Below are 24,155 nucleotides of genomic sequence, written 5' to 3'. Positions count from 1 at the left end.
TAATATTACCATTTTCACAAAAATTTCTCACACATTCTGCACAGCTAAAACCTGGAACGTCAATGTGGCATTTAAAACTCATGCACTGTTAAACAAATGTTAATCAAGATTCCCCAACAACACAATTGGGTGCATTTATAAGAGTTCCTTGCAAAGAGGAATGTAATATGTTTACTTAGGCCAGACAGGTAAAGATCTTGCAACTAGAATTAAACAACACAAATACAGTGTTAGGACAGGCCAGGAATCCAATGCTCTGTTTGTTTCGTTTGAGGGATAACAAGCATTGCATTGACTGGGATAATGCCTCCTCAATAATACCATACCAATTCAATTGACAGTAGGAACATCATAGAATCTGGTCTTATTAAACATACTGAAGCATTCAACATAGTTTGAGTAACGGCATGTACAAGCTGGACAATTTTATGAATTAGAAGATTTGTGATCCAGGTGAAGGCCGGGTCATTTGACCATCTGACCTGACCACCAACCGTTTATTATTAACTGTTTAAAAAGATTAGTGAGGTCATTACCTAATACCTGACCATTGTGGACCTGGTCTCACCCTCCTCTGTATATATACACACCTAACAGTTGTATTACTCTCTCTAGTCTGTACTCACCCCTGAAAGATGTGAATTACACAGCCTTGGGAACTTCGTGTGTAGGAACATCATAGAATCTAGTCTTATTAAACATACCGAAGCATTCAACATGAATTTGAGTAACAGCATGTACAAGCTGGACAATTTTGTAATTAAGAAGATTTGTGATCAGGTGAGAAGGCCAGGTCATTGACCATCTGACCTGACCACCAACCGTTGTGTGCTATTTAAAAAGATTAGTAGGGTCATTACCTAATACCTGACCATTGTGGACCTGGTCTCACCCTCTCTATATATATACACCTTGATTTGTATTACTCTCTCTACTCTCACCCCTGAAGATGTGAATTACACAGCGCTTGGGAACTTCGTGTTTTCTTCTTTCCTTGTGGTTATCAGCATATACCTAGATCACGCACCTACAGTGATTTATTTGCATATATATATATATATATATATATATATATATATATATATATATATATATACATATATATAATATATATATATATATATACATATAATATATATATATATTAAATCACGTAGTTGCGATATGATGTATTACAGAAAGCACTTAGGAACTTCGTGTTTTCCTTCCTTGTGGTTATCAGCATATTTATATATATGTATATATATATATATATATATATATATATATATATATATATATATATATATATATATATATATATATATATATATATATATATATACCTAGCAAACTAGTTAGCATAGCATAACCAAACAGCCTCGCAAGGACCAATAGGTCTGTATATAATGTGTGTGCACGCGCTAAAATGACCTAGTATATTTTACTAATGTCTCATTGTCCGTGGGTTTTCTTATAGTTTGGTTGTGAGTTTTCTATTTTGTCTACCAGCAAATTCAACAGGACTGCTAACCATCCTCCCAGCAACTCGTATGCCATCCCAGACCCACAGCCTATATGTATGGTGCAAGACTGCAGTTCAATGCATACAAGTGAGGCAGTCAAGCATTGGTTTGAGGCGCACCCACAGATTATTCTATGGACTGGCCCCCGAAAAGAGCCGATTGTAATCCAATAGAAAATCTATGAGCGCATATGGTTGTTGAATGGGATGTTGAGGAGAAAACGAGTGAGGCAGTGAGGAGACACGCACATAATGTGTGGGAGGGAATAAGGAGGAGGCCGAACATCTGCAGCAGTCTGGTAGATTCCATGCCCACCAGATTGCATGAAGTTATAGCAGCAGATGGAGGTTGGACACGGTATTAACCTGTGGTCAAGAATAAATCTCCGCCCACGACGGTGCCTTGTGGGGCGTGGCGGGGGAGTTAGCTCTCTGGTGTAACCTCGTTGGGGCCACATGGACTTCGTTTCCTAACTCTCGGGAATTTGTCCAGGTATTTTACTATGTGGTTTTACGTCACTTCGCATTAATATGCTTACAAAATCTATGCATTAATATGCATAACTCTTGGGAATCTGTCCAGACATTAAATATATGTTATATACTACAATAATCACATAGATGTTTACAATGTTTATGCATAATAAATGTGAAAAATACTTTTGGGGTTTCAATTAACCAATAGTCATATCTACTAAACAATCTTGATGCTCTAACTGCATGTATGTGTTAAATAACGAGTAACTGATCCACATTATTTTGGTAAATAAAGAAATGAAAAGCAAGCACTTAGCCATATGGATATAGTTACACGGAAGAAGGGAAATAAGGATGAACCATGGTTTTGATGGAAACAATGTGCTCTGGGACGATGCTCACAATGACGAATGGGAGAAACCTCTTTATGAAATATCTTACCTACTAAGGATGAAGCTTCATGTTACAGAACACACACACACACACACACAATGTAACATTGAGTGACGCGTTGTCTGACTTGGGGTGGCTTTGAGCGAACCATACACTTGATATTACAATTTATGTATCCTTCCTGTCCATGATTTACAACAATAACTGTCGGGTAAAAGTTACAATATTACTAATAACACATGATAATGATAGTGAGGCCTGGAAGGGTTCATATCATAACTTGTGTGTTCGTGCATATGTTGCCCCGTGAGAGTTACCGTGGGCCTCCATGTGCCCAGGTGGGATGGTCAAAGTATTACAATATAAGTTTGTCAAATGAGGAGTTACTCATCCACATGTAATTTAAGGTTTATGAAATATATTGTTCAATTAAACACGATTTTTCATATAATTATGCTAATGATGGGAAGCATCGTGGTCTGGCACGCACACACACACACGTTGTGTGGTGTCACTGGGTGGTTTGGAAGTGTTTATTTCCATTCATACTTTCGTAACTACAACCTATGGTATTTTTTCTTCGTGTTCATATATAATGGAGATAATGCAGAGTATAAAATGCCATATACAATATTTATACATAATATCATCTATACAGCCGTACTATGACAGTGTGTGTTCGTGCGTGTGTTGCCTCGTGATAGTTAGAGTGGGCCCCCGTCCAGAAAGGACACTGTTCTAACCTCCAGTACCGACCCAGGTGGGCTAGAGATTATGGTTTCCGAGTGTACATACAATGCATTTTCACCTTTATCTGCACGGCTTACTCCACACGACCACCAAACCACTAGTTATCCAAGGCACCTAGTAAGATCACTAGTCAGGAGATGGCTCCTGATTGGTGGAAAACCATTGCCGTCTTTTGGGGGCGCCATCTATAACAGGTGATGTCTGCTCTAACCAAGAAGTTACCTGCAGTTCTACTCTGATCTCCATCGCCTCCTGTGGGCTCTGTCATGGTGTGACCCACTGTCACTTGCACTGCCTGTTCACCGCGGAATCTACTGGCCATTTAGATGTAACGTGTACTAGTACAGCTGAGTGCATTATTTTTCACCCTTGTATTTATGTTTTGCGTTGATTTTGTTTTAAGAATATTATTTAACAATCATTTGCTTATTTTTCACTTCCTACTATTTATACGATGTTGGGTACTGTTATGTCAACCATTAGTGTGGAATCAAATATTCAAAGTAATGCTGTAATTACTAAACCTACAGTAAAAACTAACTAGAAAAGTTTACAATACAAACAGATTGTCATTATTTACGTAATTGGGCATGAGTTTTACAAGGTATTATAAATAAATAATTTCAACCAAAAAGTCCCAAGACACTCACAGGTAAAGAAACAATTTACATTTTGAGATTAAAATATAAGTAAAAGTTAATGTAAAGTAACTTAAAACATTTGCCTTATGTCATATTTTGAAATTTTAGAACAAAAATTTTCAAGAAAAATTGGAAAACTAAAATGGGATTGTTTTGAAATGTTTGGGGGGACGAATCAGTTAATATTAATATAGGATTTAGCTAACTATTAACTGAATATTCTGAGAAATTTTGTAATGTATCTTGGTTCCTCTGCCGAATTCAAGGTGTGGTCACAGCAGTCCATTACAGTGTCCAAGGAAGGCCAGTGGGGAGAACATATGGGATAGGTTAGGTAAAGTTAGGCTAAGTTAGGTTAGGTTAAGTATCTAGATTTTCAAAAATTTTGTAAATTAAAACAAAATCAAGGAACCATTTGGAATTTGAACATTATTTCTGCCGCGCTCTCATTCCATTTACATCCTCGAACCGGCAGACTTAGTGAGTAGCTGATACAAGCACCACACTGGAAGTGCATGATCATATTGTATCCTTTGATGCGTTTATATTAACATAGGTTACTTCCTGGAGAAGTAGCAAGTAAACGCACCGTTGGCATCAAAAAAGTTTTTATTTCCCTGTGGTATTTGCCTATCATGTTTTGTATTGCAAGTTCTTTTCTTGGACTTCCAATATTTGTTCCTTTTCTTTCACCAACTTCTAAATATAATGTTATTGAACATAATGTGTTATTAATCTTTACCATCATGTACGCATGATAAAATGAGAGTTCAGGCACGAGTTTACCAGATGAGCTGTAGTGGGCCATTGCCTCAAAGAGGTTGGTGATGACTGCAACATACTATAGTGATAATTTGATTTACCTTTTACACACACACAAACGTAATGCTATTGCTGTTGAGACCTACAGCACACGAGTGGGCTGTTTGTAAACATGAATTGGATAAGTAAAGTTTACAGAACGTTTCATTTTTCAGCTACAGCAAAGTCACACGAATGTCTGAAGGAGATGAGACGTTTTGGAAATACAATATCAAGAAAGATTTCTAACACCCCGACTTTGTTTTTATCAGTGATGTGCTCGGCAGTAGAGCAAAGTTCAACATAAAAAAGGAGGACCAAGGGAAAGAGAAAAACAAAATATGAACGTATATTTCAGTCTACTGTATATAATCTTATTGCCAAATGAGAACTTCTACCGAGTCAGAGATGAGACAGTAGTCAAAAGAGTAAAGTAATTATTAAACTGAAGAATTCTGCAGTTAGTTATGTGTACACCGCATCAGAAATCTCTGTGGGAATGATGATGAATTGCTATTAATTGAGCAAAAAAAGTTCGTCAACCATTCAGTGATGTGGATATTGAAATCTGGTATGGAGAGTGAGAATATCTAACAGACTGGTTACGAGAGGAGCGGTGGAAAATATATAGACACACGAAAATATTTGCTATATTAGGAAAGAGAGTTCGCAAAACAAATCAAAGTGAGGAGAGAGGCTAGAAAGCAATTTCATACTTAGCATGGCAGTGGAGACCACCAACACTTTAGAGATTAGGAAAGAGATCGTAACCAGGTATATTAAAGCAAGAAGATTGGGAAAGGGAGGAGAAATTGTTGTTCTTCCAATACACAGTAAAGCAGGTGCTCTTGCTGTAACGAACGGGGTCAAGATTAACGATTCAGCTGCGAGATGAAGTGTGAGACAGGAAATCTGACAGTCGTGAAATGGAGATAATTTGGTTAGGATGAATAATGTAAAGACGAGAAAAACAATAGAAAAAAGTAATGTATATATATATATATATATATATATATATATATATATATATATATATATATATATATATATATATATATATATATATATATATATATATATATATATATATATATATATATATATATATATATATATTCATATATATATAAATATATATATGTATAAATAAATAATAATAATAATAATAGCGTACCTTTTATAGTAACAGGCGTAACCTCAACTTGAAATTATTCAAGTAACCATGTTTAAATATTCATGAACTTCTAATTGTGCATTGTTCTGATATTTGATTTATTTCACTTTTAATTATTTTATGAGAACTGAAAGATATATTGTTTTCCTGTAAATTCTGCTTTATATAGATAAGTTCTTAAGCAAGTCCCTGGATTGTACAGGCCGCAGTCAACTGTAATTCATAAAAACACACCGTTGCATTCTAATAAACCCAACGAAACTATAAAAGTCTGCCATGGTAACAACTATCTATGGTAGAATTTATTTCACCAAAACTTCTTTCGATTTACCTGAAGTTTGATCTCAACAAAATGGGCACTCTTAACCCTCGATAAACAGACTGCAAATCTAGTACAAGAGTCATAATGACAGTTCAAATGTTGAGGATATTTAACGCAAACCGGCAGAGGCCATATTGCTATTGACAATATTTTAATATTAACACAAAGTTTTGGAATTTTGGATTACTTCATCAAAAAGCATCTTACACAATCCTCTCATACTAATTGACAATTTTCAGAAAAATTATACTCGTACTAATAATTAAAAAAAATCAATTTCTGTATTACAGTATATAGCGTTTATCTGGATTGTGGATACCGCCTGAATGGCGGCGACATTCAACAAAACTGAACAGATTCCAGAGGTGTCTTATCCTTGGTTACCCTCAAGCTCTTGAAAGATTAAATTTTGTCAACTCAGACAATTTCTATTTTCTTGTATGCTAAATAAAATTATTGCCATTGACCTTGTTCTTATAAAAGTTATAAATATAATATCGCGAGATACATGTGCTTCATAATCCTGAGTTAATCGATATGGTGGATAATTCGGTAGCTCTTGGCTGGGCAATTTACATTATGGACCAACTTCGAAACCTAGCACCCGGACACAGGGACACAGGTCACTGACCCACATCGGGGCCTGGGGGGCGAAAATGTAGTAATAATAATAATATTAATAATTCATAGTAAATAAAATTTATAACAAAAAATATATTTTTTTAAATAAAATAATAATAATAATAATAATAATAATAATAAAAACAAATAAAAAAGATCAAAAGTGAGAAAAATATATGTATGTTGTGTTGTCAATAGTAAGAGAAACAATTGAGACTGCAATTGTGTGTAAATGAGGCAGAAATTCAGATCAGCAACCTGGAACTTGGTTTGGTGAAGCACCCTGATACATACATACACACACACACCCATGCATTAAGGAAATGAAAGGAAAGAATATACGTCATTTCACAAAATTGATTCGTATCTTATTTTCAGGGCTCGTTCAATGAAGAGTACGTCCCCACAGTGTTCGATAATTACGCTGGACAAATAAACGTGGATGGTAAGGAATTCAACTACACTCTATGGGACACTGCCGGCCAGGAAGTCTACGATAGATGTCGTGTCCTCTCCTACACTCAGGTAACAAATTTCCCAAATTATTTCACTTCATAAACAGCACAGTTTCTTGTAACTGTTAACTTCACATAAATGCCACTAATAAAATAATTTAACATCAACTATGGGTGAGTATAAAAAGCTGTGGGATCTATCGATCATTCCTCTTAATTGGATTTTGTAAAATATATTTTCCCTAATAGATGAAATGCATAGGGCTACAGTAAATTAGTCTTGACACAAATTAAGAAATTAAGGGGATGGAAATGGAAAGGCTATATGAGAGAAATTTTGCAAATAAAGGTCGATGACAAAATCTGTCTTGTACTATGGAAATGTCATATGCAACCGTATGAATATGATCATGGTATAATGAATGACAGAAGAACTGTAGTTGAACACCCACAAAAGAAGTCATACTGTTGATACTGATTATAATAATCTAAGTTGATAATCTAGGAATGTGATACAGATAGTGCCTCTGGTATGCATACCTTACTGGCACTCGGTGCAAAAACTATTATTATTATTTGTAGTATTAGTATTAGTACTGGCAATAATACCACATCTATTCTGTCAGAGGACACACACAAAGACTAAGCACAAAAATATGCGGCAGCGATGAAGAGAAGATTGACAATATGGCAGAATGGGGCCCTTGAGGATCTCCTATGTGAAGCAAGAACACTGCAGGAGAGACTAAAATTTACTGGTGACGGAGAGCAAAACACCGAAGACCTTGCAAGAAAGCTTGGAAACAAAATGTGTGTGGGAAAAGTGAAATCGGCGGTAAGATCTCTCACAGAGAAATCCTCCGGTGGGGTTCTGCCAATAAACAGAGAGACATTAAAACAACTGAAAGAAAAACATCCCCCTGCAAGTGAAGACGAAGGCATCGGGTTCCAGGGTGACTATATCCCACCAAATGCTGTCCTGTTCGAGAAAATAACAAGAGGGATGCTGTGGAAAAAGGCACTGAAGACTCGAGGAGGAGCCGGCCCTTCAGGTCTGGATGCAAGCGGTTGGAGAGTCATCCTCAGCACTAACAAGTTTGGCCCCGTAGCAAGTGATCTCTGCACTGCCATTGCCGTCCTTGCAAGAAAGCTGGCATCCTCGTGCTGCCATCACCTCCATGCTCTGACGGCCTGCCGCCTCATTCCACTGGATAAGAATCCAGGATGTAGGCTTATAGGGGTAGGGGAAGTGCTGAAGCGGATCATCGGAAAATGCATAAGGGGTGGTGGATACCTGTGAAGTAAACAAGATTAGAAGGTCCATTACGACATAACGACAGCACGGCCAAAGTGATAAGTTGCAGCAACTGTTGCTGCAAGTACCAGAGAATTTGAAGAAAAAAAGTAGCTATAGCGCAGGAGGTGGGCGCCTCGAACTGGTTAACTACGTTACCGATAAGGGCAAATGGTTTCAATCTCAATAAACAAGAATTTACAGTTGCCAACGCTTTAAGGTACGGTAGGCGAGTAGAAGGTTTGCCCTCCCAATGCGTGTGTGGCTCTTCCTATGACGTCGATCACGCCTTGGTGTGCAAGAAAGGGGGCTTCATATACATGAGGCATGACGAAATAAGGGATCTCACAGCAAATATGTTGAAGGAAATCTGCCGTGATGTCATGGTAAAACCGATCCTCCTTCCATTGGACAGTGAAATCTTCCAACATAGGACTTCAAACACATCCAACGAAGCCTGTGTTGACGTCAGTGCTCGAGGATTCTGGACGCGGGGACAGCGAGCCTTCTTCGACATCAGGATTTCTTATCCCATGACCGTATGGCACAGTAACTTAGCACCAGATGCTGCACACAGGAGGAACGAGAACGACAAGACAAGGGCATACGGGGAGAGAATTCAGAACGTTGATCAAGGCAGCTTCACTCCTCTAGTGTTCACAACTTCTGGTGGGATGGGACCAAGTGCAAGATGTTTCTACGCCAGACTATCTCAGACTATCTCCGAACAGAAGCAGCAGCCCAGAATCTACGTTACAGCCTGGATGAGATGTCGACTCTCTTTCTCTCTCCTTTGGTCGGCTTTGCTTTGCCTCAGGGGAACGAGAGCTTCTGCCCCAAAGCCGACAACAGCTGCAGATATTGACTATGAGGCTACAAGCACTGAATGCCGCATAAATCTGCGGCTCAACTAATTCAACACAGCTAGGGTAGCTACTTATGTATTAGGAGACTTAATATTAAGGTAATAAAATGGTGGCGAAGGTGTGGCTATTGGGGGAGGCTGGAGGCCACGTAGTAGTAGTATATAATTATTATTATTATTAGTAGTAGTAGTTGTAGTATATTATTATTATTATTATTTGTAGTAGTAGTAGGAGTAGTATATAATTATTATTATTAGTAGTAGTAGTAGTATGTTATTATGTTTTTTATTATTATTATTATTATCATTACTATTATTATCATTATATTAATAGCTGTGGCCATGGCGGGTGTGCATGAGGGAGGCTCCTGGCTTACAAAAAATTCGAGGTCTTAATTGGGACAACCAGTCTGAGTGTGTAGTGCGTTAAGTGATCACTTTATCATTCACTTGTAAACCTTCTGGGTGGACAGCGGTGATAATTTTATCATTGGAGAACATGTGATTTTTTTTTACTGGATTTGCCCACTAGGGCACTAGTCACTGACCCACATCGGGGCCTGGGAGGCGAAAATGTAATAATAATAACAATAATACTAAAAATTTGCTGATAGAAAATAATTTTTTTAATACAAAATTAAAAATTAAATAATAATAATAATAATAATAATAATAATAATAATAACAGAGAACCATAAAGAAATAAAAAGGTAAACAAAAAATCAATAGTGAGAAACGATATTTATATATATATATATATATATATATATATATATATATATATATATATATATATATATATATATATATATATATATATATATATATATATATATACATATGTTGTGTTGTCAAAGTAAGAGAAACAATTGAGACCCTGCAATTGTGTGTAAATAAGGCAGAAAGTCAGATCAGCAACCTGAGACTTGGTCGCAATTTTTGTGGTGCCATATGGCAGCAGGGTTTTCCATTAGACAACACAATATGCTTCCAATATCTTCCCAGGCAGTAGTACCTCCCTGTTTGATAGCTGTCTGTTGTTAGGCAGGTGGCGCTGGTGTCGCCAAATACCATACAGGGCCGTGTCTTGTAATTCGAGCCGGTTAAGTGTGTTAAAAGCCTCATCCCAGCTCACCCCACCCGACCCTACCCCACCCCACCCAACCCCATCCCTCCCCGCCCCGCCCCGCCCCGTCCCGTCTCATCCGTCGGCCACTCACCCCTCTCGCTTAACACCATGCCAAATAACTGTTAATGCATGTTCTGGCTTGTACCAGAAATATACCAACTATATATGTGTGAGAAGTGTGAGAAGTAAGTGATGCTGTGTGGGTTGTAGGAAAGGGACCAGATGCCAGAATCCCTTGGGCAGGGATCCGTCACGCGAGGACGACATCCTGGAGGATCGCAATGAACCCATTCAGTCGGAAAATATTGGACTGGAGGTGAATGACACACGCAGTCAACACTTTGGAAAAGCATGTCGGGGAAGAGGCAGAGACGTATGTCAATGGAGCCTACTCAGAAACTGTCTGGTGGTCCTCAAGTAGTCTTTTTGGACCATTTAAATGTGGAGCCACCAAAGAAATGATCAGGTAGATGTGTCGCCTCATACAAAATTACACTCCTTACAGCTTCTTGGTCCCAATAGCTTTCCATATACTGACAATAATACCACATCTATTCTGACAGAGAACACACACAAGGAGTAAGTGTAAGGAAAAAGTGGCAGCAATGAAGAGAAGACTGACACTGTGGCAGAACGGGACTCTTAATGATCTCCTAAGAGAGGCAAGAACACTGCAGGAGAGACTAAAATTTACAGGAAACGGAAAACAAGTCATCAAGAACACTGCGAGAAAGTTTGGTAACAAGATGCATGTGGGAAAAGTGTCTTCAGCGGTAAGATCTCTCACAGAGGAATCTTCCGGAGGTGTGCTGCCAATAAACAGAGAGACATTACGGCAACAAAGGAAAAACATCCCCCTGCAAATGCTGAGGACGGTATTAGGTTCTAGGGTGTTATGTACCTCCAAATGCTGTCATGTTCGAGAAAATAACAGAACGGATGGTGTGTAAAAAAACACTGAAGACACAGGGAGGGGCAGATGGGTGAGAGTCATCCTCAGGACTAACAAGTTTGGCGACGCAGCAACTGATCTCTGCAAGCCAACGCCGCCCTTCAAGAATGCTGGCAACCTCTTGCTGTAACCACCTACAAGCTCAAATGGCCAGCCGCATCATCCCCTGGACAAAAATCCAGGATGTAGGCCGATAGGGGTGGGGGAAGTGCTGAGACGGATCATTTGAAAATGCATAATGGTGGTGGTCAATGATGTTGTCATAGCAGCTGTATGGAATCTACAAGTATGTGCTGGCCACCATGCTAGGGTGAAGCTGCCATTCACGCCACGAGAAAGATTATTTGAGCAGCGTGATGTTGAGCAATGTATGATGAAAAAACCTACAGGAACCCAACACACATCAATATAACAATCTTTCAGTCCATACAGTCAACTGAGGGAAAAACGCAGAGGGACTCTGTCGCCATGGCAATGTAGGCACTAGGCCTATCTGTGCTCCAACATACAATATACTATGAAACAACCAAGGTCAAACAAGTGACATATATCACTTGCAGGAATAGTAGAGGACATCAAAAAGTGGTGGACCTGGTAACATCATGTGGTCCACAAATAGGGTACCAAACAAATGTCAGCAATCCCTTCCTCATTGTGAAGCCAGGCTACCATGACCGGGCTATAGAGGTGTACAACGGAAGTGAGGTCAAAATAAAAAAGAACGGTGGTAATCAACACGAATGATTTCAAGGCCGAGTACGTAATGGGAAAGTTAAATGAGTGGGCTGAGGAAAACCGTAGCTCTGTCTGATATTGCTGAAACTGGGCCACATGGGAGGAATGGGAATGACTAATCCAGAGGTGCTCACTACCATAAGCCATCAAAACTCTGTCAAACTCAAGGCAGCCCTCACTAAGCACATATTAGCTCAGAATTTAGAAAGTAGGGTGGATATCAACAAATTAAATAAGATTAGACAGAACTGTAGTACACCCAAAATGATGCGACAATTGTCAGTGAACTTAAAAAAAATAGTTATAGCGCAGGAGGTGGGTGCCTCGAACTGGCTAACAACGTTACCGATAAGAGCAAAGGGCTTCAGTCTTAATTAACAAACAAGATTTACAGATGTCATTGCGCTAAGGTATGGTTGGCCAGTAGAAGGTATGCCCACCCATTTCGTGTGTGGCACATCCTATGACATCACCCATATGCACGCTATGGTCAAGGAAACCTACCACGACTTCATGGTGGAACCGACCCTCCTTCCATTGAACGATGAGAGTCTCTATCACAGAACTTCCAACACATCCAATGAAGCCCCCGTGCACGTCAGTGCTCTAGGATTCTGGACACGGGGACAGTGAGCCTTCTTTGATATCAGGATATTCGACCCCATAGCCACATGTCACCGTGAACTGTCTCTCAAGGCTGCACACAAGAGGAACGAAAGCGACAACAGCAGGGCATAAGCCCAGAGAACTCAGAACGTGGATAAAGGCACCATCACACCTCCGGTGTTCTCAACATATGACGGGATGGGACCAAGCGCAAGATGATTCGACGCAAGATTGGCAGAGGTGTTGTCTGAACAGAAGTAGCAGCCCAGAAACTACGTTGTAACCTGGTCGAGATGTCGTCTGTCCTTCTCTCTACTTTGCAACAGGGGAATGATATCTTCGGCCCAAAAGCCAAAAACAGTCACAAATATTGATTATGAGGCAACAGTTACTAACTCAACTGGGATAGCTACTTTCGTATTAGGATATTGAATATTAAGGTATGGCTATAAGAGAAGGATGGAGGCCACATAGAAGAAAGAAAATAACAGTAGTAGTAGCAGCAGTAGTAATAATAGTATTAATAACCATATCACCTATGTGAGACTTTAACGGTCAATGTTCGGTGGATTTGGCATCCTGTGTACCGCAGGCAAGGCAGTGGGGCTCGTAACACTCGTCTAGCCCGCGGTGCCCATCGTTTCTGTGTGGATGTCGGTCACAGTAGAATAACCCGTTGTAGTACATCCTTCTTTCCTCACACAGTCAAACTGTGGAATGCTTTGCCTTTTTCTGTGTTTCCATACTCATACAATCTGTCTCGCCTCAAAAAAGTTGGTTTTCCGGCATCTTCGTAGCGTACAATAATAGTCTTTTTCTCTTCTATTTTTAATTTATTTTTATCCCCCCCCTCCCCCCAGGCCCCGATGTGGGTTTATGATCTGTGCCCGGGTGGGCTATTCCCTGTAAAAAAAATATAAAATATAAAATCGTAAAGGCAATAAGAATACCTACTCTAGTATGGTGAAGGAAGGCACAGATATATATTCGGTGTTTGGGAATGGTTGTTGTAACATTAGATACTGTATCTGTATCTCGCCAAAGATGTTCCAACACGCAGTTTGCAGGGTATAAGCCCGAAGCTTTCGCCACCACATCAAGAGTTACTTGAAAACAAAATCAAGAGAATCAGATTTGTGGCCACCATATAAGTGGATGAATCACTGTCGTAGTCATGCATGGGTCAAAATTTATGGAGCAGGCAACATAAATGGAAGGAGATGGTTACACTTTTTGGAGGAGTTTGATGATATTGAAATATTGAGGAATCATGAGGCTGCCCACATAAGTGGAGGAAGGTTAGATTATGCAGTATGTTTTAATACATTTGCAATAAGAGCGAATGCTGAGATGGTTAGGGATTTGCTTAGTGGTCATTTTGCATTACGAATTACTATACATGTTAACGAATTACAAAGTTAATTAAGCGGAAAAGTTATTGGTTGCCGTAAGACAAAAAACAGGAGCTGATTACTACTATATAGGATTGATATGCAGATTATGAACCAAAGGATGTTGATAGCTTTTATGATGATTTATTACAAGTATGTGTAGTTATAAAGGAGAAATAATAATGATAATGTTATTAAGGAAGTACTGAATGAAACTGCATAAATGTGTAGTGAAATCAAGCGAGGCGAGGAATAAATACTGGAAATAATTTTTAGGGAGAATTACTAAAGGCAAGAGCTTAGGAGACATGTGGAAGGAAGTAAATAAAGTACGAGGTGTTCGAAGCAAGGATAACAGCTACGCTGACCTACAGGGCAGGAAGGCCAGTCAGCTTAGTAGGAAATGGGTTGGGAAAGCTAGTTTGCCAAATTACCTCCGAGTGGCAAGCCTCATTACAAAGTAAAGGTGAGTTTATACAAAGTCAGTGTAAACTGGAATATCATACATGTGTTCCTATAACGAGAAGCGAGTTATTATATGCAATAAAAAGGGCAAAGTCTACGACACCCGGTGTTGATGGAATAACATGTGATATCCTTGACTGTCTTGCTAGTATTAGAAAAGTGACCTGTTAGACTTGTTTAATATGTCTTATAATGGAGGTTGTATCCCCCTTAAGTGGAATAAAACAGTAATTGTACCAATATCAAAGAAAAATGGAGAGTTTCGTCCCATATCTTTGACCTCTTGTGTTAGTAAAACGATGGAAAGAATAGTATTAAAAAGGTTGGTGTATAGTGGAAAATCTCTTGGCGCCCAATTTACATGGATTTATGAACGGGAGAAGTGCTGCAGACTGTGTTGTAAAGTGTTTGAATAACTCCAAGGCTACAGTCAGGATTTTTGTAGATTTAAAAGGGGCCTTTGATAGGGCAAATAAAGAAGTCATATTTGAGGAACTAATCAATTTAGGGGTTTCTGGGAAGTTGCTGAAATGGATTGTGGATTACTTGACTAACAGAATGGCTAGAGTATGGTTTCAGGGTTGGTACTCAGAAGAAAGAGAGATGGAGTTGGGGACTCCACAAGGAGGTGTATTTAGCACCACTCTTTTTAACATATTGATGAACATAATGGCTCGCTACGAATTTCCTGGAAAGACATACTGTAGGTTGTAATATATGAAGATGATATACTTTTACAGTGTATGGGTATGAGAAACATGCAAGAGGCTTTAAATGCATTGAGTACACTTTGTTGTAGATTGGGCCTTGTAATTAACAATTAAAATACTAAATATCAGATCAGAAATTATGAAAAAGGGATATATTTTCGAATGGATTAAGGCGAGAAAAACTTGATGTTTACAAATACCTTGGGATGTACATTGGTTATAAGTCCAACAGTAAAGAACGTGAGATATAATACCTGGAGAATGAATGTAATTGATGTTTAAGGCCTTTAAGAGCTTTGACATGGGAGGGAAATGGCGCAGGTATTCTTATTTTAAGGATGGCTTATATCAGTACTATATGATCAGTTATTGACTATGCAGCTCTCATCCTTATAATGTATAGTAAGAAAGTTATTCAAAAGCTTGAAGTGATACAAAACGAGGCCATGAGAATTGTTTTAGGTTGTCAACGGAACACTACAATTTAAATAAAAAGAATGGAGTTAGTTTACCAAGAATAGAACATAAAATAAAAGGAACTTGCTGTAGCCGCTACTCTTAGGACCATTAGGAGAGGAGGAGATAATAGGTTGTCCCATACAATAATGCGTTTAAATGAAAGAACAGATCTTGGCAATGTGTCCAAGTATGCAAGGCTATTGTATAATATTATGATGGAGTATAGGGTAGATAAATATTGTATTTCATTACAAACTTATTTCAGGTTTAGACCATGGCAGGAAGGATGCATTGAAGTAGATATTTTACAGCTTGAGGGAAAAAAAGAAGATTGGCCTCCCATTTTCTTACGTAATGTCTTTTTAGAGAAAATAAATAGCTTTACCAGGCGAAACACTGTACATATATATTGTGAAGGATTAGTATTAAGTAACGGTCTAGCGGGATTTGATATATATATATATATATATATATATATATATATATATATATATATATATATATATATATATATATATATAATCAACACCTAATGAAATTTATATACATACAGAGTTAAACATAAAATCTTTCCCTGATTACAATCATTTATTACACAAAACATATGCTAGGTACAAACATACAGTTTTGCAGCTTAAAATGTGCATGAAAAAATTATGAAGTCGTCTACACAATGCTACAACATTCATGTTTCTATCTAGAATAGTCTTGAGATATGATTTTTTAATAATCAGGGAAAGACTTTATGCTCACCTGTGTATATATATATATATATATATATATATATATATATATATATATATATATATATATACAATCAACGCCTCAACCCGCCGGGATTCGAACCCACGGACCACGAACCCATGACTGTGACCGGGGAACGCTACCTCTGGACCACGAGGATACTAAAAGCAGTCCTAGACTCTGTTATATTTCACACAAAGCCTGTTCAACAAGCTTATGGCACCGTGAACCTCTAATGGGGACTACCCGTATCACGTAGGTGGTCAGAGTAACGTTTTACCAATCCGGCTTCGAAACACGAGGATCCATATATATTTCATTAGCCCGTGTTTTAGTTTGATACATTTGATAGAATCCTTTGGGGTTTGTCTCGCCTCCCTTGCTATCCTCAGCTCATTATTCCTCTTTGCTTTCCTTATCTCGGTCTTAACCCTACCGGCCAATACCTTATAATAATCCCGGAGGTAAATTTCGCCACAATTTATCCTCCTAACCATAGCCTTCATTTGACCAATAATGTTCCTTAAATATTTATTTCTCCATTTAGGGTCATTGTTGTTTGATCTGATTTTTTTGTATGGTATGTTCTGCCATTGTGCATTAAGTAACTCATTATTTAATTTGTCGTGGAACTCGGCAACCTCAGATCTCGTTATCAGGTTGGTTTCAATCGTCAGGTCCAAGTAGTTCACCCCCAAGCGTGATACCCCTTCTCTCAACTGCCTCTTCAAACTATTAAAGTTTGCCCTTTTGAAATCTGGGACGTTTGTGGAATTTTCCTTACCGCTGCTCTGAAAATCTAACTGGAATCTAATTTCTTTGTAATCGCTGTTTGCAACTTTGTTCCCTACCTCGACATGACTAATGAGGTTTTCTCTGTTCGACAGAACTAAATCGAGTATATTATTACCCCAGATTGGTTCGGTTATATGTTGACTTAGGAAACAGTCCTGGATTGTTTCAAGAAAATCCTCTGATTCTGAGTTACCCGTAAAGTCAATCCAATCTATTCTGCCAAAGTTAAAGTCGCCTACTATACAGACTTTGTTGTGTATGGAATCCCTGCGCATTTCATCTCAGATACATCGCTCATTAACTCTATCAAGATTGGGAGGTCTATATATTACTCCTGTGATTAATTTTTCCCTACAGTCGATTAATTCTATCCAAGTTGTTTCTGTATTCCGCTCAGTTTTTATTTCTTTATTTATTTCACACTTCAGATTATCCCTGACATAGATTGCTACTCCGCCTCCTTTCATAATCTGCCTATCGGTATGGAATAATTTGTAGCCTGCAATTTGGTATTCGACAGGTAACTCACGTGAGTCTATGTTGATCCATGTTTCAGTGAATGTTATTATATCGATTTTTACAGTTCCTACCAAGGCCCTAATATCATCCATTTTGTTTCTCATACTTCTACTGTTCGCGTAGTAAACATTTAAGTTAGTCGTGTTCTGAGTCCTCCCTTTGCCGCGTTTTGGTTTTAACTCGCTGTCTAATTTAGTTTTGTCGTCATTCCTAACACTAGTTCCCTGTAACCTTTCACTTTGTTTCCCGCTCCCTCTGCAGTCTCCTCCACCCCCGTGCTCACATGTTCTCCTAGAAGTTTAAAGACTTCGACATCTTTTGGACTGCCTTTTCGAGAGTCCCAGCCAGGGTAGCCACTCCATCCCTTGACAGATGCACCCCATCCATAGCATAAAGGTCCCTTCTGCCGTAGAAGTTGTCCCAGTTGTCAATGAATGGGACTGATTTTGACTTGCAATATCTGTCAAGACGGCCGTTGACACCAACTGCCCTTGACAACCATTCATTGCCAACTCTCCTTCTAGGTAGGACACCACATATGATAGGGATCCCTCCCCTAGACCTAACACGTTCTATAACTGTCTTGAACTTATCAAGAAGCTCCTCACTCCTACACCGGCCAATATCATTGCCTCCTGCACTGAGACAGATAATGGGTTTGTTCCCATTACCAGACAAGATATTGTCCATCCTGTCAACTATATCCCCCACCCCAGCTCTTGGCACACACACCCTCAGTCTATTTTTATCTTTACCGCAAAAAGCTCTGTCCATGTACCATACCTGCGAGTCGCCAACAATCAAGATTTTCCTACCTTCCTCGTCAGCCTTGTCCATGACTATACTAACGTCCAATTCATCTATCAAAGGACTGAAAGAGTTGGTACACTTAGCTGTTGTTGTCTTTTCCTCGTTGTCTTTTCTCACCACCAGTTTCGTCGTCCCTCTCCTCACAACGTTCCATTCGCCTGAGTTTTCGTCATTCACCTGCTTTCCTTGTCTCGTTTCTTCCTTCATCCTCGCTCTCTCTTTTTTCAATTTCAAGATATCTTCCTTGGCCCTCTCCAGCTAAGCATCCAGGGGTACAGCACTGTTCACAAGTCGCACTAGCCATTACTGACTTAAGTACCTTTACCAACCACTTGGATAATTTGTAAGTAGCAGAACCAACAGACATAAGCAAGTTTGCGGATGACACCAAAATAGGGCGGCAAATTAATTCAGGGCAGGTTGCAAATGCATTACAGGAGGATCTAAATAAACTGCAGGGGTGGTCTGAAAAATGGCAAATGAAATTCAACACCAGCAAGTGCAGCGTACTTAATATTGGAAGAACAAATACTTATAATGTATACAGCCTTAACAACATTAACCTAGAGAAGTCGACTTGTGAAAGAGACCTAGGGGTACTTGTAAGCCCGGACCTACGGCCTAGAAAACAGTGCGTTAATCTTCGAAATAAGGCAAACAGAGTATTGGGTTTTATATCTAGAAGTGTAAGTAACAAGAGTGCAGAGGTCTTATTGCAACTATATCTTGCGCTAGTTAGGCCGCACCTCGATTATGTGGTTCAGTTCTGGTGCCCTTATTATAGAATGGATATAAATTCACTAGAGTCGGTGCAGCGAAGAATGACAAAAATGATTCCGGGACTTAGAAACCTTCCATATCAGGATAGGTTAAAGAAACTTAACTTGCATTCCCTAGAAAGACGAAGAGTGCAGGGAGATATGATAGAAGTATTTAAGTGGGTGAAAGGAATCAATAAAGGGGATATAGATAAAGTTCTTATAATATCCGAGCAGGATAGGACTCCGAGCAACGGATTCAAGTTGGGTAAGTTTAGGTTTAGGAGGGAGATAGGAAGACACTGGTTCACAAATAGGGTGGTGGACGAGTGGAACAAGCATAGCAACTTTGTAGTAAGTGCGGGAACTCTGGAAAGTTTCAAAAGGAGGCTAGATTGATTCATGGATGATAGAGAGTGGTAGTAACTCTCGACAGGAGCTGCCATGCACAGGCCAACCGGCCTATTGCAGACTCCTTATTTTCTTATGTTCTTATGTTCTTATGTTAACTCACGATAGGACGTAATGTAGTGTTAAGCTTGTGTGTTTTGATCAATCCATACATATAAGGTAAAGTGGGATTGATTTGAGAGAGCTGTTTGATGAGATCGGGGTTCTTTTTCATTAACATCTTCATTTTGGAATTAGATAACTTATTAATATTTTCCAGGGGATCTTTCGTAAGCTCATAATACGTGCTTTCATCACTTAGTAATGAATTCATCTTATCATTATAGTCGCTAATAATATGTTACATAAATTTATTTGTCAGTGGCCCAATGTTAAAAATGCTTTGAAAACCTTGGAGCTAGATGTAGGATAGATATTTAGTGGGTCCCATATTTTTGACCTGACTTAACTTGACTAGTCACGTCGCCCTTTCTCTTAAGCCCCTCTACGTTTGTGTTGGTGTTGGTGTGCAGATTAGTGGATGTCATGATTATGACCTGACCTTATATTTAATAAGGTCACCCAGTATATTTAAGCCTCTCTCTGTCCATGAAATTCAGTTGCCTCTGAAGATGTCTTGAATAAAGACGAAAGCTAAGGTGCTCCATTGTTTCCCTTTTCCCTGTGTGATTTTATCACACACTGCAAAAATTATTTTAATCTTTCCATTATTAATCATACATCAAGCTTGTTTCTTTAAATTGGTTGGCTTTTTTCACATCCTAATACATAATGTTGTAGTGCATGACACAGTTGACAACGATGGCCCGCCCCTCTCATTTTCTTTTCATTTCCCTCTTTATCGTTCTAATACTTACATTGCTAACAGTATCTTTTTACATCTTTTCTGCAGTTTTTCTGGCAAATTTGTCAACCTTTTTATTTAAATGAATCCTTACATGTGATGGAATCCATACAAACTGCACAGTGCATGACATTTCTTGTAATACTATGACCATTCGTTTACAGATACAAACAATATGAGGCTTACAAGAATTTTTACTCTGCAAGGCTTCCAATGCACTTTTAATATCAACATAAACATATATTTCGTTATATTTCTCTATAGCAATCTGAAGTACTTCACAAATTGCGTGTAGTTCAGCCAGCGTGGATAAGGTGTTGTTACTAATTCTTTTTTACAAAACTGTTTCATCTGCATATAAAATAAATTACACAGCGAGTTAAACGCGGCAAAGGGAGGACTCAGAACACGACTAACTTAAATGGCTACTACGCGAACAGTAGAAGTATGAGAAGCAAAATGGATAATATTAGGGCCTTGGTATGTAGCAAAAAAATCGATATAATAGCATTCACTGAAACATGGATCAACCTAGACTCACTTGAGTTACCTGTCGAATACCAAATTGCAGGTTAAAAATTATTCCATACCGATAGGCAGATTAGGAAAGGAGGAGGAGTAGCAATCTATGTCAGGGATAATCTGAAGTGTGAAATAAATAAAGAAATAAAAACTGAGCGGAATACAGAAACAATTTGGATAAAATTAATCGACGGTAGTGAAAAATTAATCACAGGAGTAATATATAGAGCTCTCAATCTTGATAGAGTTAATGAGCGACTTATCTGGGATGAAATGCGAAGGGCTACCATAAACAACAAAGTTTGTATAGTAGGCGACTTTAACCTTGGCCAAATAGATTGGATTTGACCTTACGGGTAACTCAGAATCAGAGGATTTTCTTGAAACGATCCAGGACTGTTTCCGAAGTCAACATATAACCGAACCCATCCGGGGTAATAATATACTATAGTTACTTGTGTCGAACAGAGAAAACCTCATTAGTAATGTCGAGGTAGGGAACGAACTTGTAAACAGTGATCACAAAGAAATTAGATTCCAGTTTGATTTTCAGAGCAGCCGTCAGGAAAATTCCACAAAATTCCCAGATTTCAGATGGGCAAACTTTGATAGCTGTCTAAAGAGGCAGTTGAGAGAAGGGGCATCATGCGTGGGGGTGAACTACATGGACCTCATGGTTGAAACCTACCTCATAACGAGATCTGAGGTTGCCGAGTTCCACGACAATTTAAATAATGAGTTACTTAATGCACAAAGGCAGATCATACCATACAAAAAAATCAGATCAAACAACAATGACCCTTAATGGATAAATATTTTTTAAAGAACATTATTGGTCAAAGGAAGGCTATAGGTAGGAGGATAAATTGTGGCGAAATTTACCTCTGGGATTATTATAAGGTATTGGCCGGTAGGGTTAAGACCGAGATAAGGAAAGCAAAGACGAATAATGAGCTGCGGATAGCAAGGGAGGCGACGACAAACCCCAAGGAATTCTGCCATATGTATCAAACTAACCCACAAGAAAAGATTGGGCCAATACAGTCAGATACCGGCAAGATAACTGATAATGATGGAGAAATGAGCAATAATCTGAATAAATATTTTTCAACAGTTTTCACCACCGACAATTTAAACATGATACCCGAGGCACCAACTCTATTCAGAGATAGTGAAAACAAATTAAGCGATATAGTAGTGACTAGTAACGATGTTAATAAGCAAATAGACAAACTGAAGACTAATAAATCACCTGGTCCCGATGAGATATTTGCCAGAGTATTAAAGGAATGTAAGAAAGAGGTTAGTATGCCCTTAGCAAAGTTGTTTAACATGTCATTAATAACAGGTGTAGTACCAGAATCCTGGAGGATAGCGAATGTAATACCGATTTTCAAGAAGGGGGATAGATCATTATCCTCTAACTACCGTCCAGTCAATCATTTCAAACTCTATTCGAAACCACCTGGAGAAGCACAAATTGATCAATGATTCCCAGCATGGCTTCACAAGCTGGCGTTCATGTCTACCTAATCTATTAACATTCTTTTCATCCGTTTTCGAATCGATGGACGAGGGGCACAATTATGATGTGGTACATCTCGACTTTAGCAAAGCCTTCGTCATAGTCCCCCACGAAAGACTAATAAGAAAGGTAGAAGCACATGGCATTAAAGGTAATATTCTATAATGGATTAGGGCGTGGTTACAGGACAGGAAACCGCGAGTGAGCATTAACGGCACTAAATCCCATTGGAACAACGTCACTAGTGGAGTTCCCCAAGGCTCAGTACTTGGACCATTATTATTTATTATATACATAAACGACATAGATATCGGCATAGACTGCAACATAAGTACATTTGCTGATGACACTAAAATAGGACGTGAAATTTAATCTGAACAGAACTACGCAAAACTACAGGAAGATCTAAACAAATTTTTTGAATGGTGTGAAAAATGACAGATGAAATTGAATGTGGACAAATGTAAAGTACTCAGCATAGGAGATGTAAACAGGGAAACCAGATACCGGATGAACAACGATGCCATTGTGAAATCCGACTGCGAGAGTGATTTAGGAGTAATGATAAGTAGGAATCTTAAGCCAAGCAAACAATGTGTTTATGCTCGTAACAAAGCTAATAATAGTACTCGGGTTCATACAAAGGAGTGTTAGTTACAGGACTAGCGAGGTCATCTTAAGGTTATATCTTGCGCTTGTGAGACCTCACCTGGATTAAGCAGCTCAGTTCTGTTCACCGTATTACAAAATGGATATAGAATCCTTAGAAAGAATCCAGAGGAGAATGACAAGACTAATCCCAGGCATTAGGAACCTCGAGTACAGAGACAGGTTAAAGCATCTTAATTTGCACTCCCTCGAGAGACGCAGGGCGAGGGGCGACATGATAGAGGTGTATAAATAGAAGTCAGGGCTAAACAAAGGGGACATTACAAAGGTACTCAAACTATCCAACCAGGAGCGAACTCGTAAGAATGGTTTTAAATCAGACAAATTTAGATTTAGGCGCGAAATAGGCAAACACTCGTTTGGAAACAGAGTAGTGGATGAGTACCAAAATCATCATTAACTCGAATGCTGGATAGCTTCAAACATAGGTTGGATGCTTATATGAGTTAGGGGTTGGGTGTAAAGGGACTGCCCAGTATGGGCCAATAGGCCCGTGGTTTCCTCCATTCTTATGTTCTTATATATATATATATATATATATATATATATATATATATATATATATATATATATATATATATATATATATATATATATATCCCGGAAGTGGATGGCAAAGGTGAGGGTGGGAGTAGTATACGAGGTCTGTCCGGAAAGTATCCAGTCATTTACTACTAAAAAGAATATGCTTACCTAGGACAATGGCGCCTTAGCCCCTTCAAGGTACTCCCCTTGGGACCTCACACACTTCTCCCAGCGTTACTTCCACTTTTCAAAACAGTCTGCAAAGTCCTCTTTCGGGATCTCCATCAGC

General features: G+C 38.7%; 1 protein-coding gene across 1 annotated transcript in view; it reads left to right on the top strand.

The window, feature by feature from the left end:
• Window positions 1-7,061: 7,061 nt before the first annotated feature.
• The window catches only part of LOC121869299 (ras-related C3 botulinum toxin substrate 1-like), a gene marked incomplete at its 5' end in the record, with an annotated part of 52,455 nt that continues 35,361 nt past the window's right edge, over window positions 7,062-24,155 (top strand). Inside the window, 1 exon segment of the mRNA XM_042370544.1 lies at window positions 7,062-7,208. Within this exon segment, the coding sequence (XP_042226478.1) occupies window positions 7,062-7,208 (147 nt within the window).

The sequence above is a fragment of the Homarus americanus genome, unplaced genomic scaffold, assembly GCF_018991925.1.
Source record: "Homarus americanus isolate GMGI-L3 unplaced genomic scaffold, GMGI_Hamer_2.0 scaffold36734, whole genome shotgun sequence".
NCBI classification, from domain to species: domain Eukaryota; kingdom Metazoa; phylum Arthropoda; class Malacostraca; order Decapoda; family Nephropidae; genus Homarus; species Homarus americanus.
This window is presented reverse-complemented; position numbering and strand designations above follow the sequence as displayed.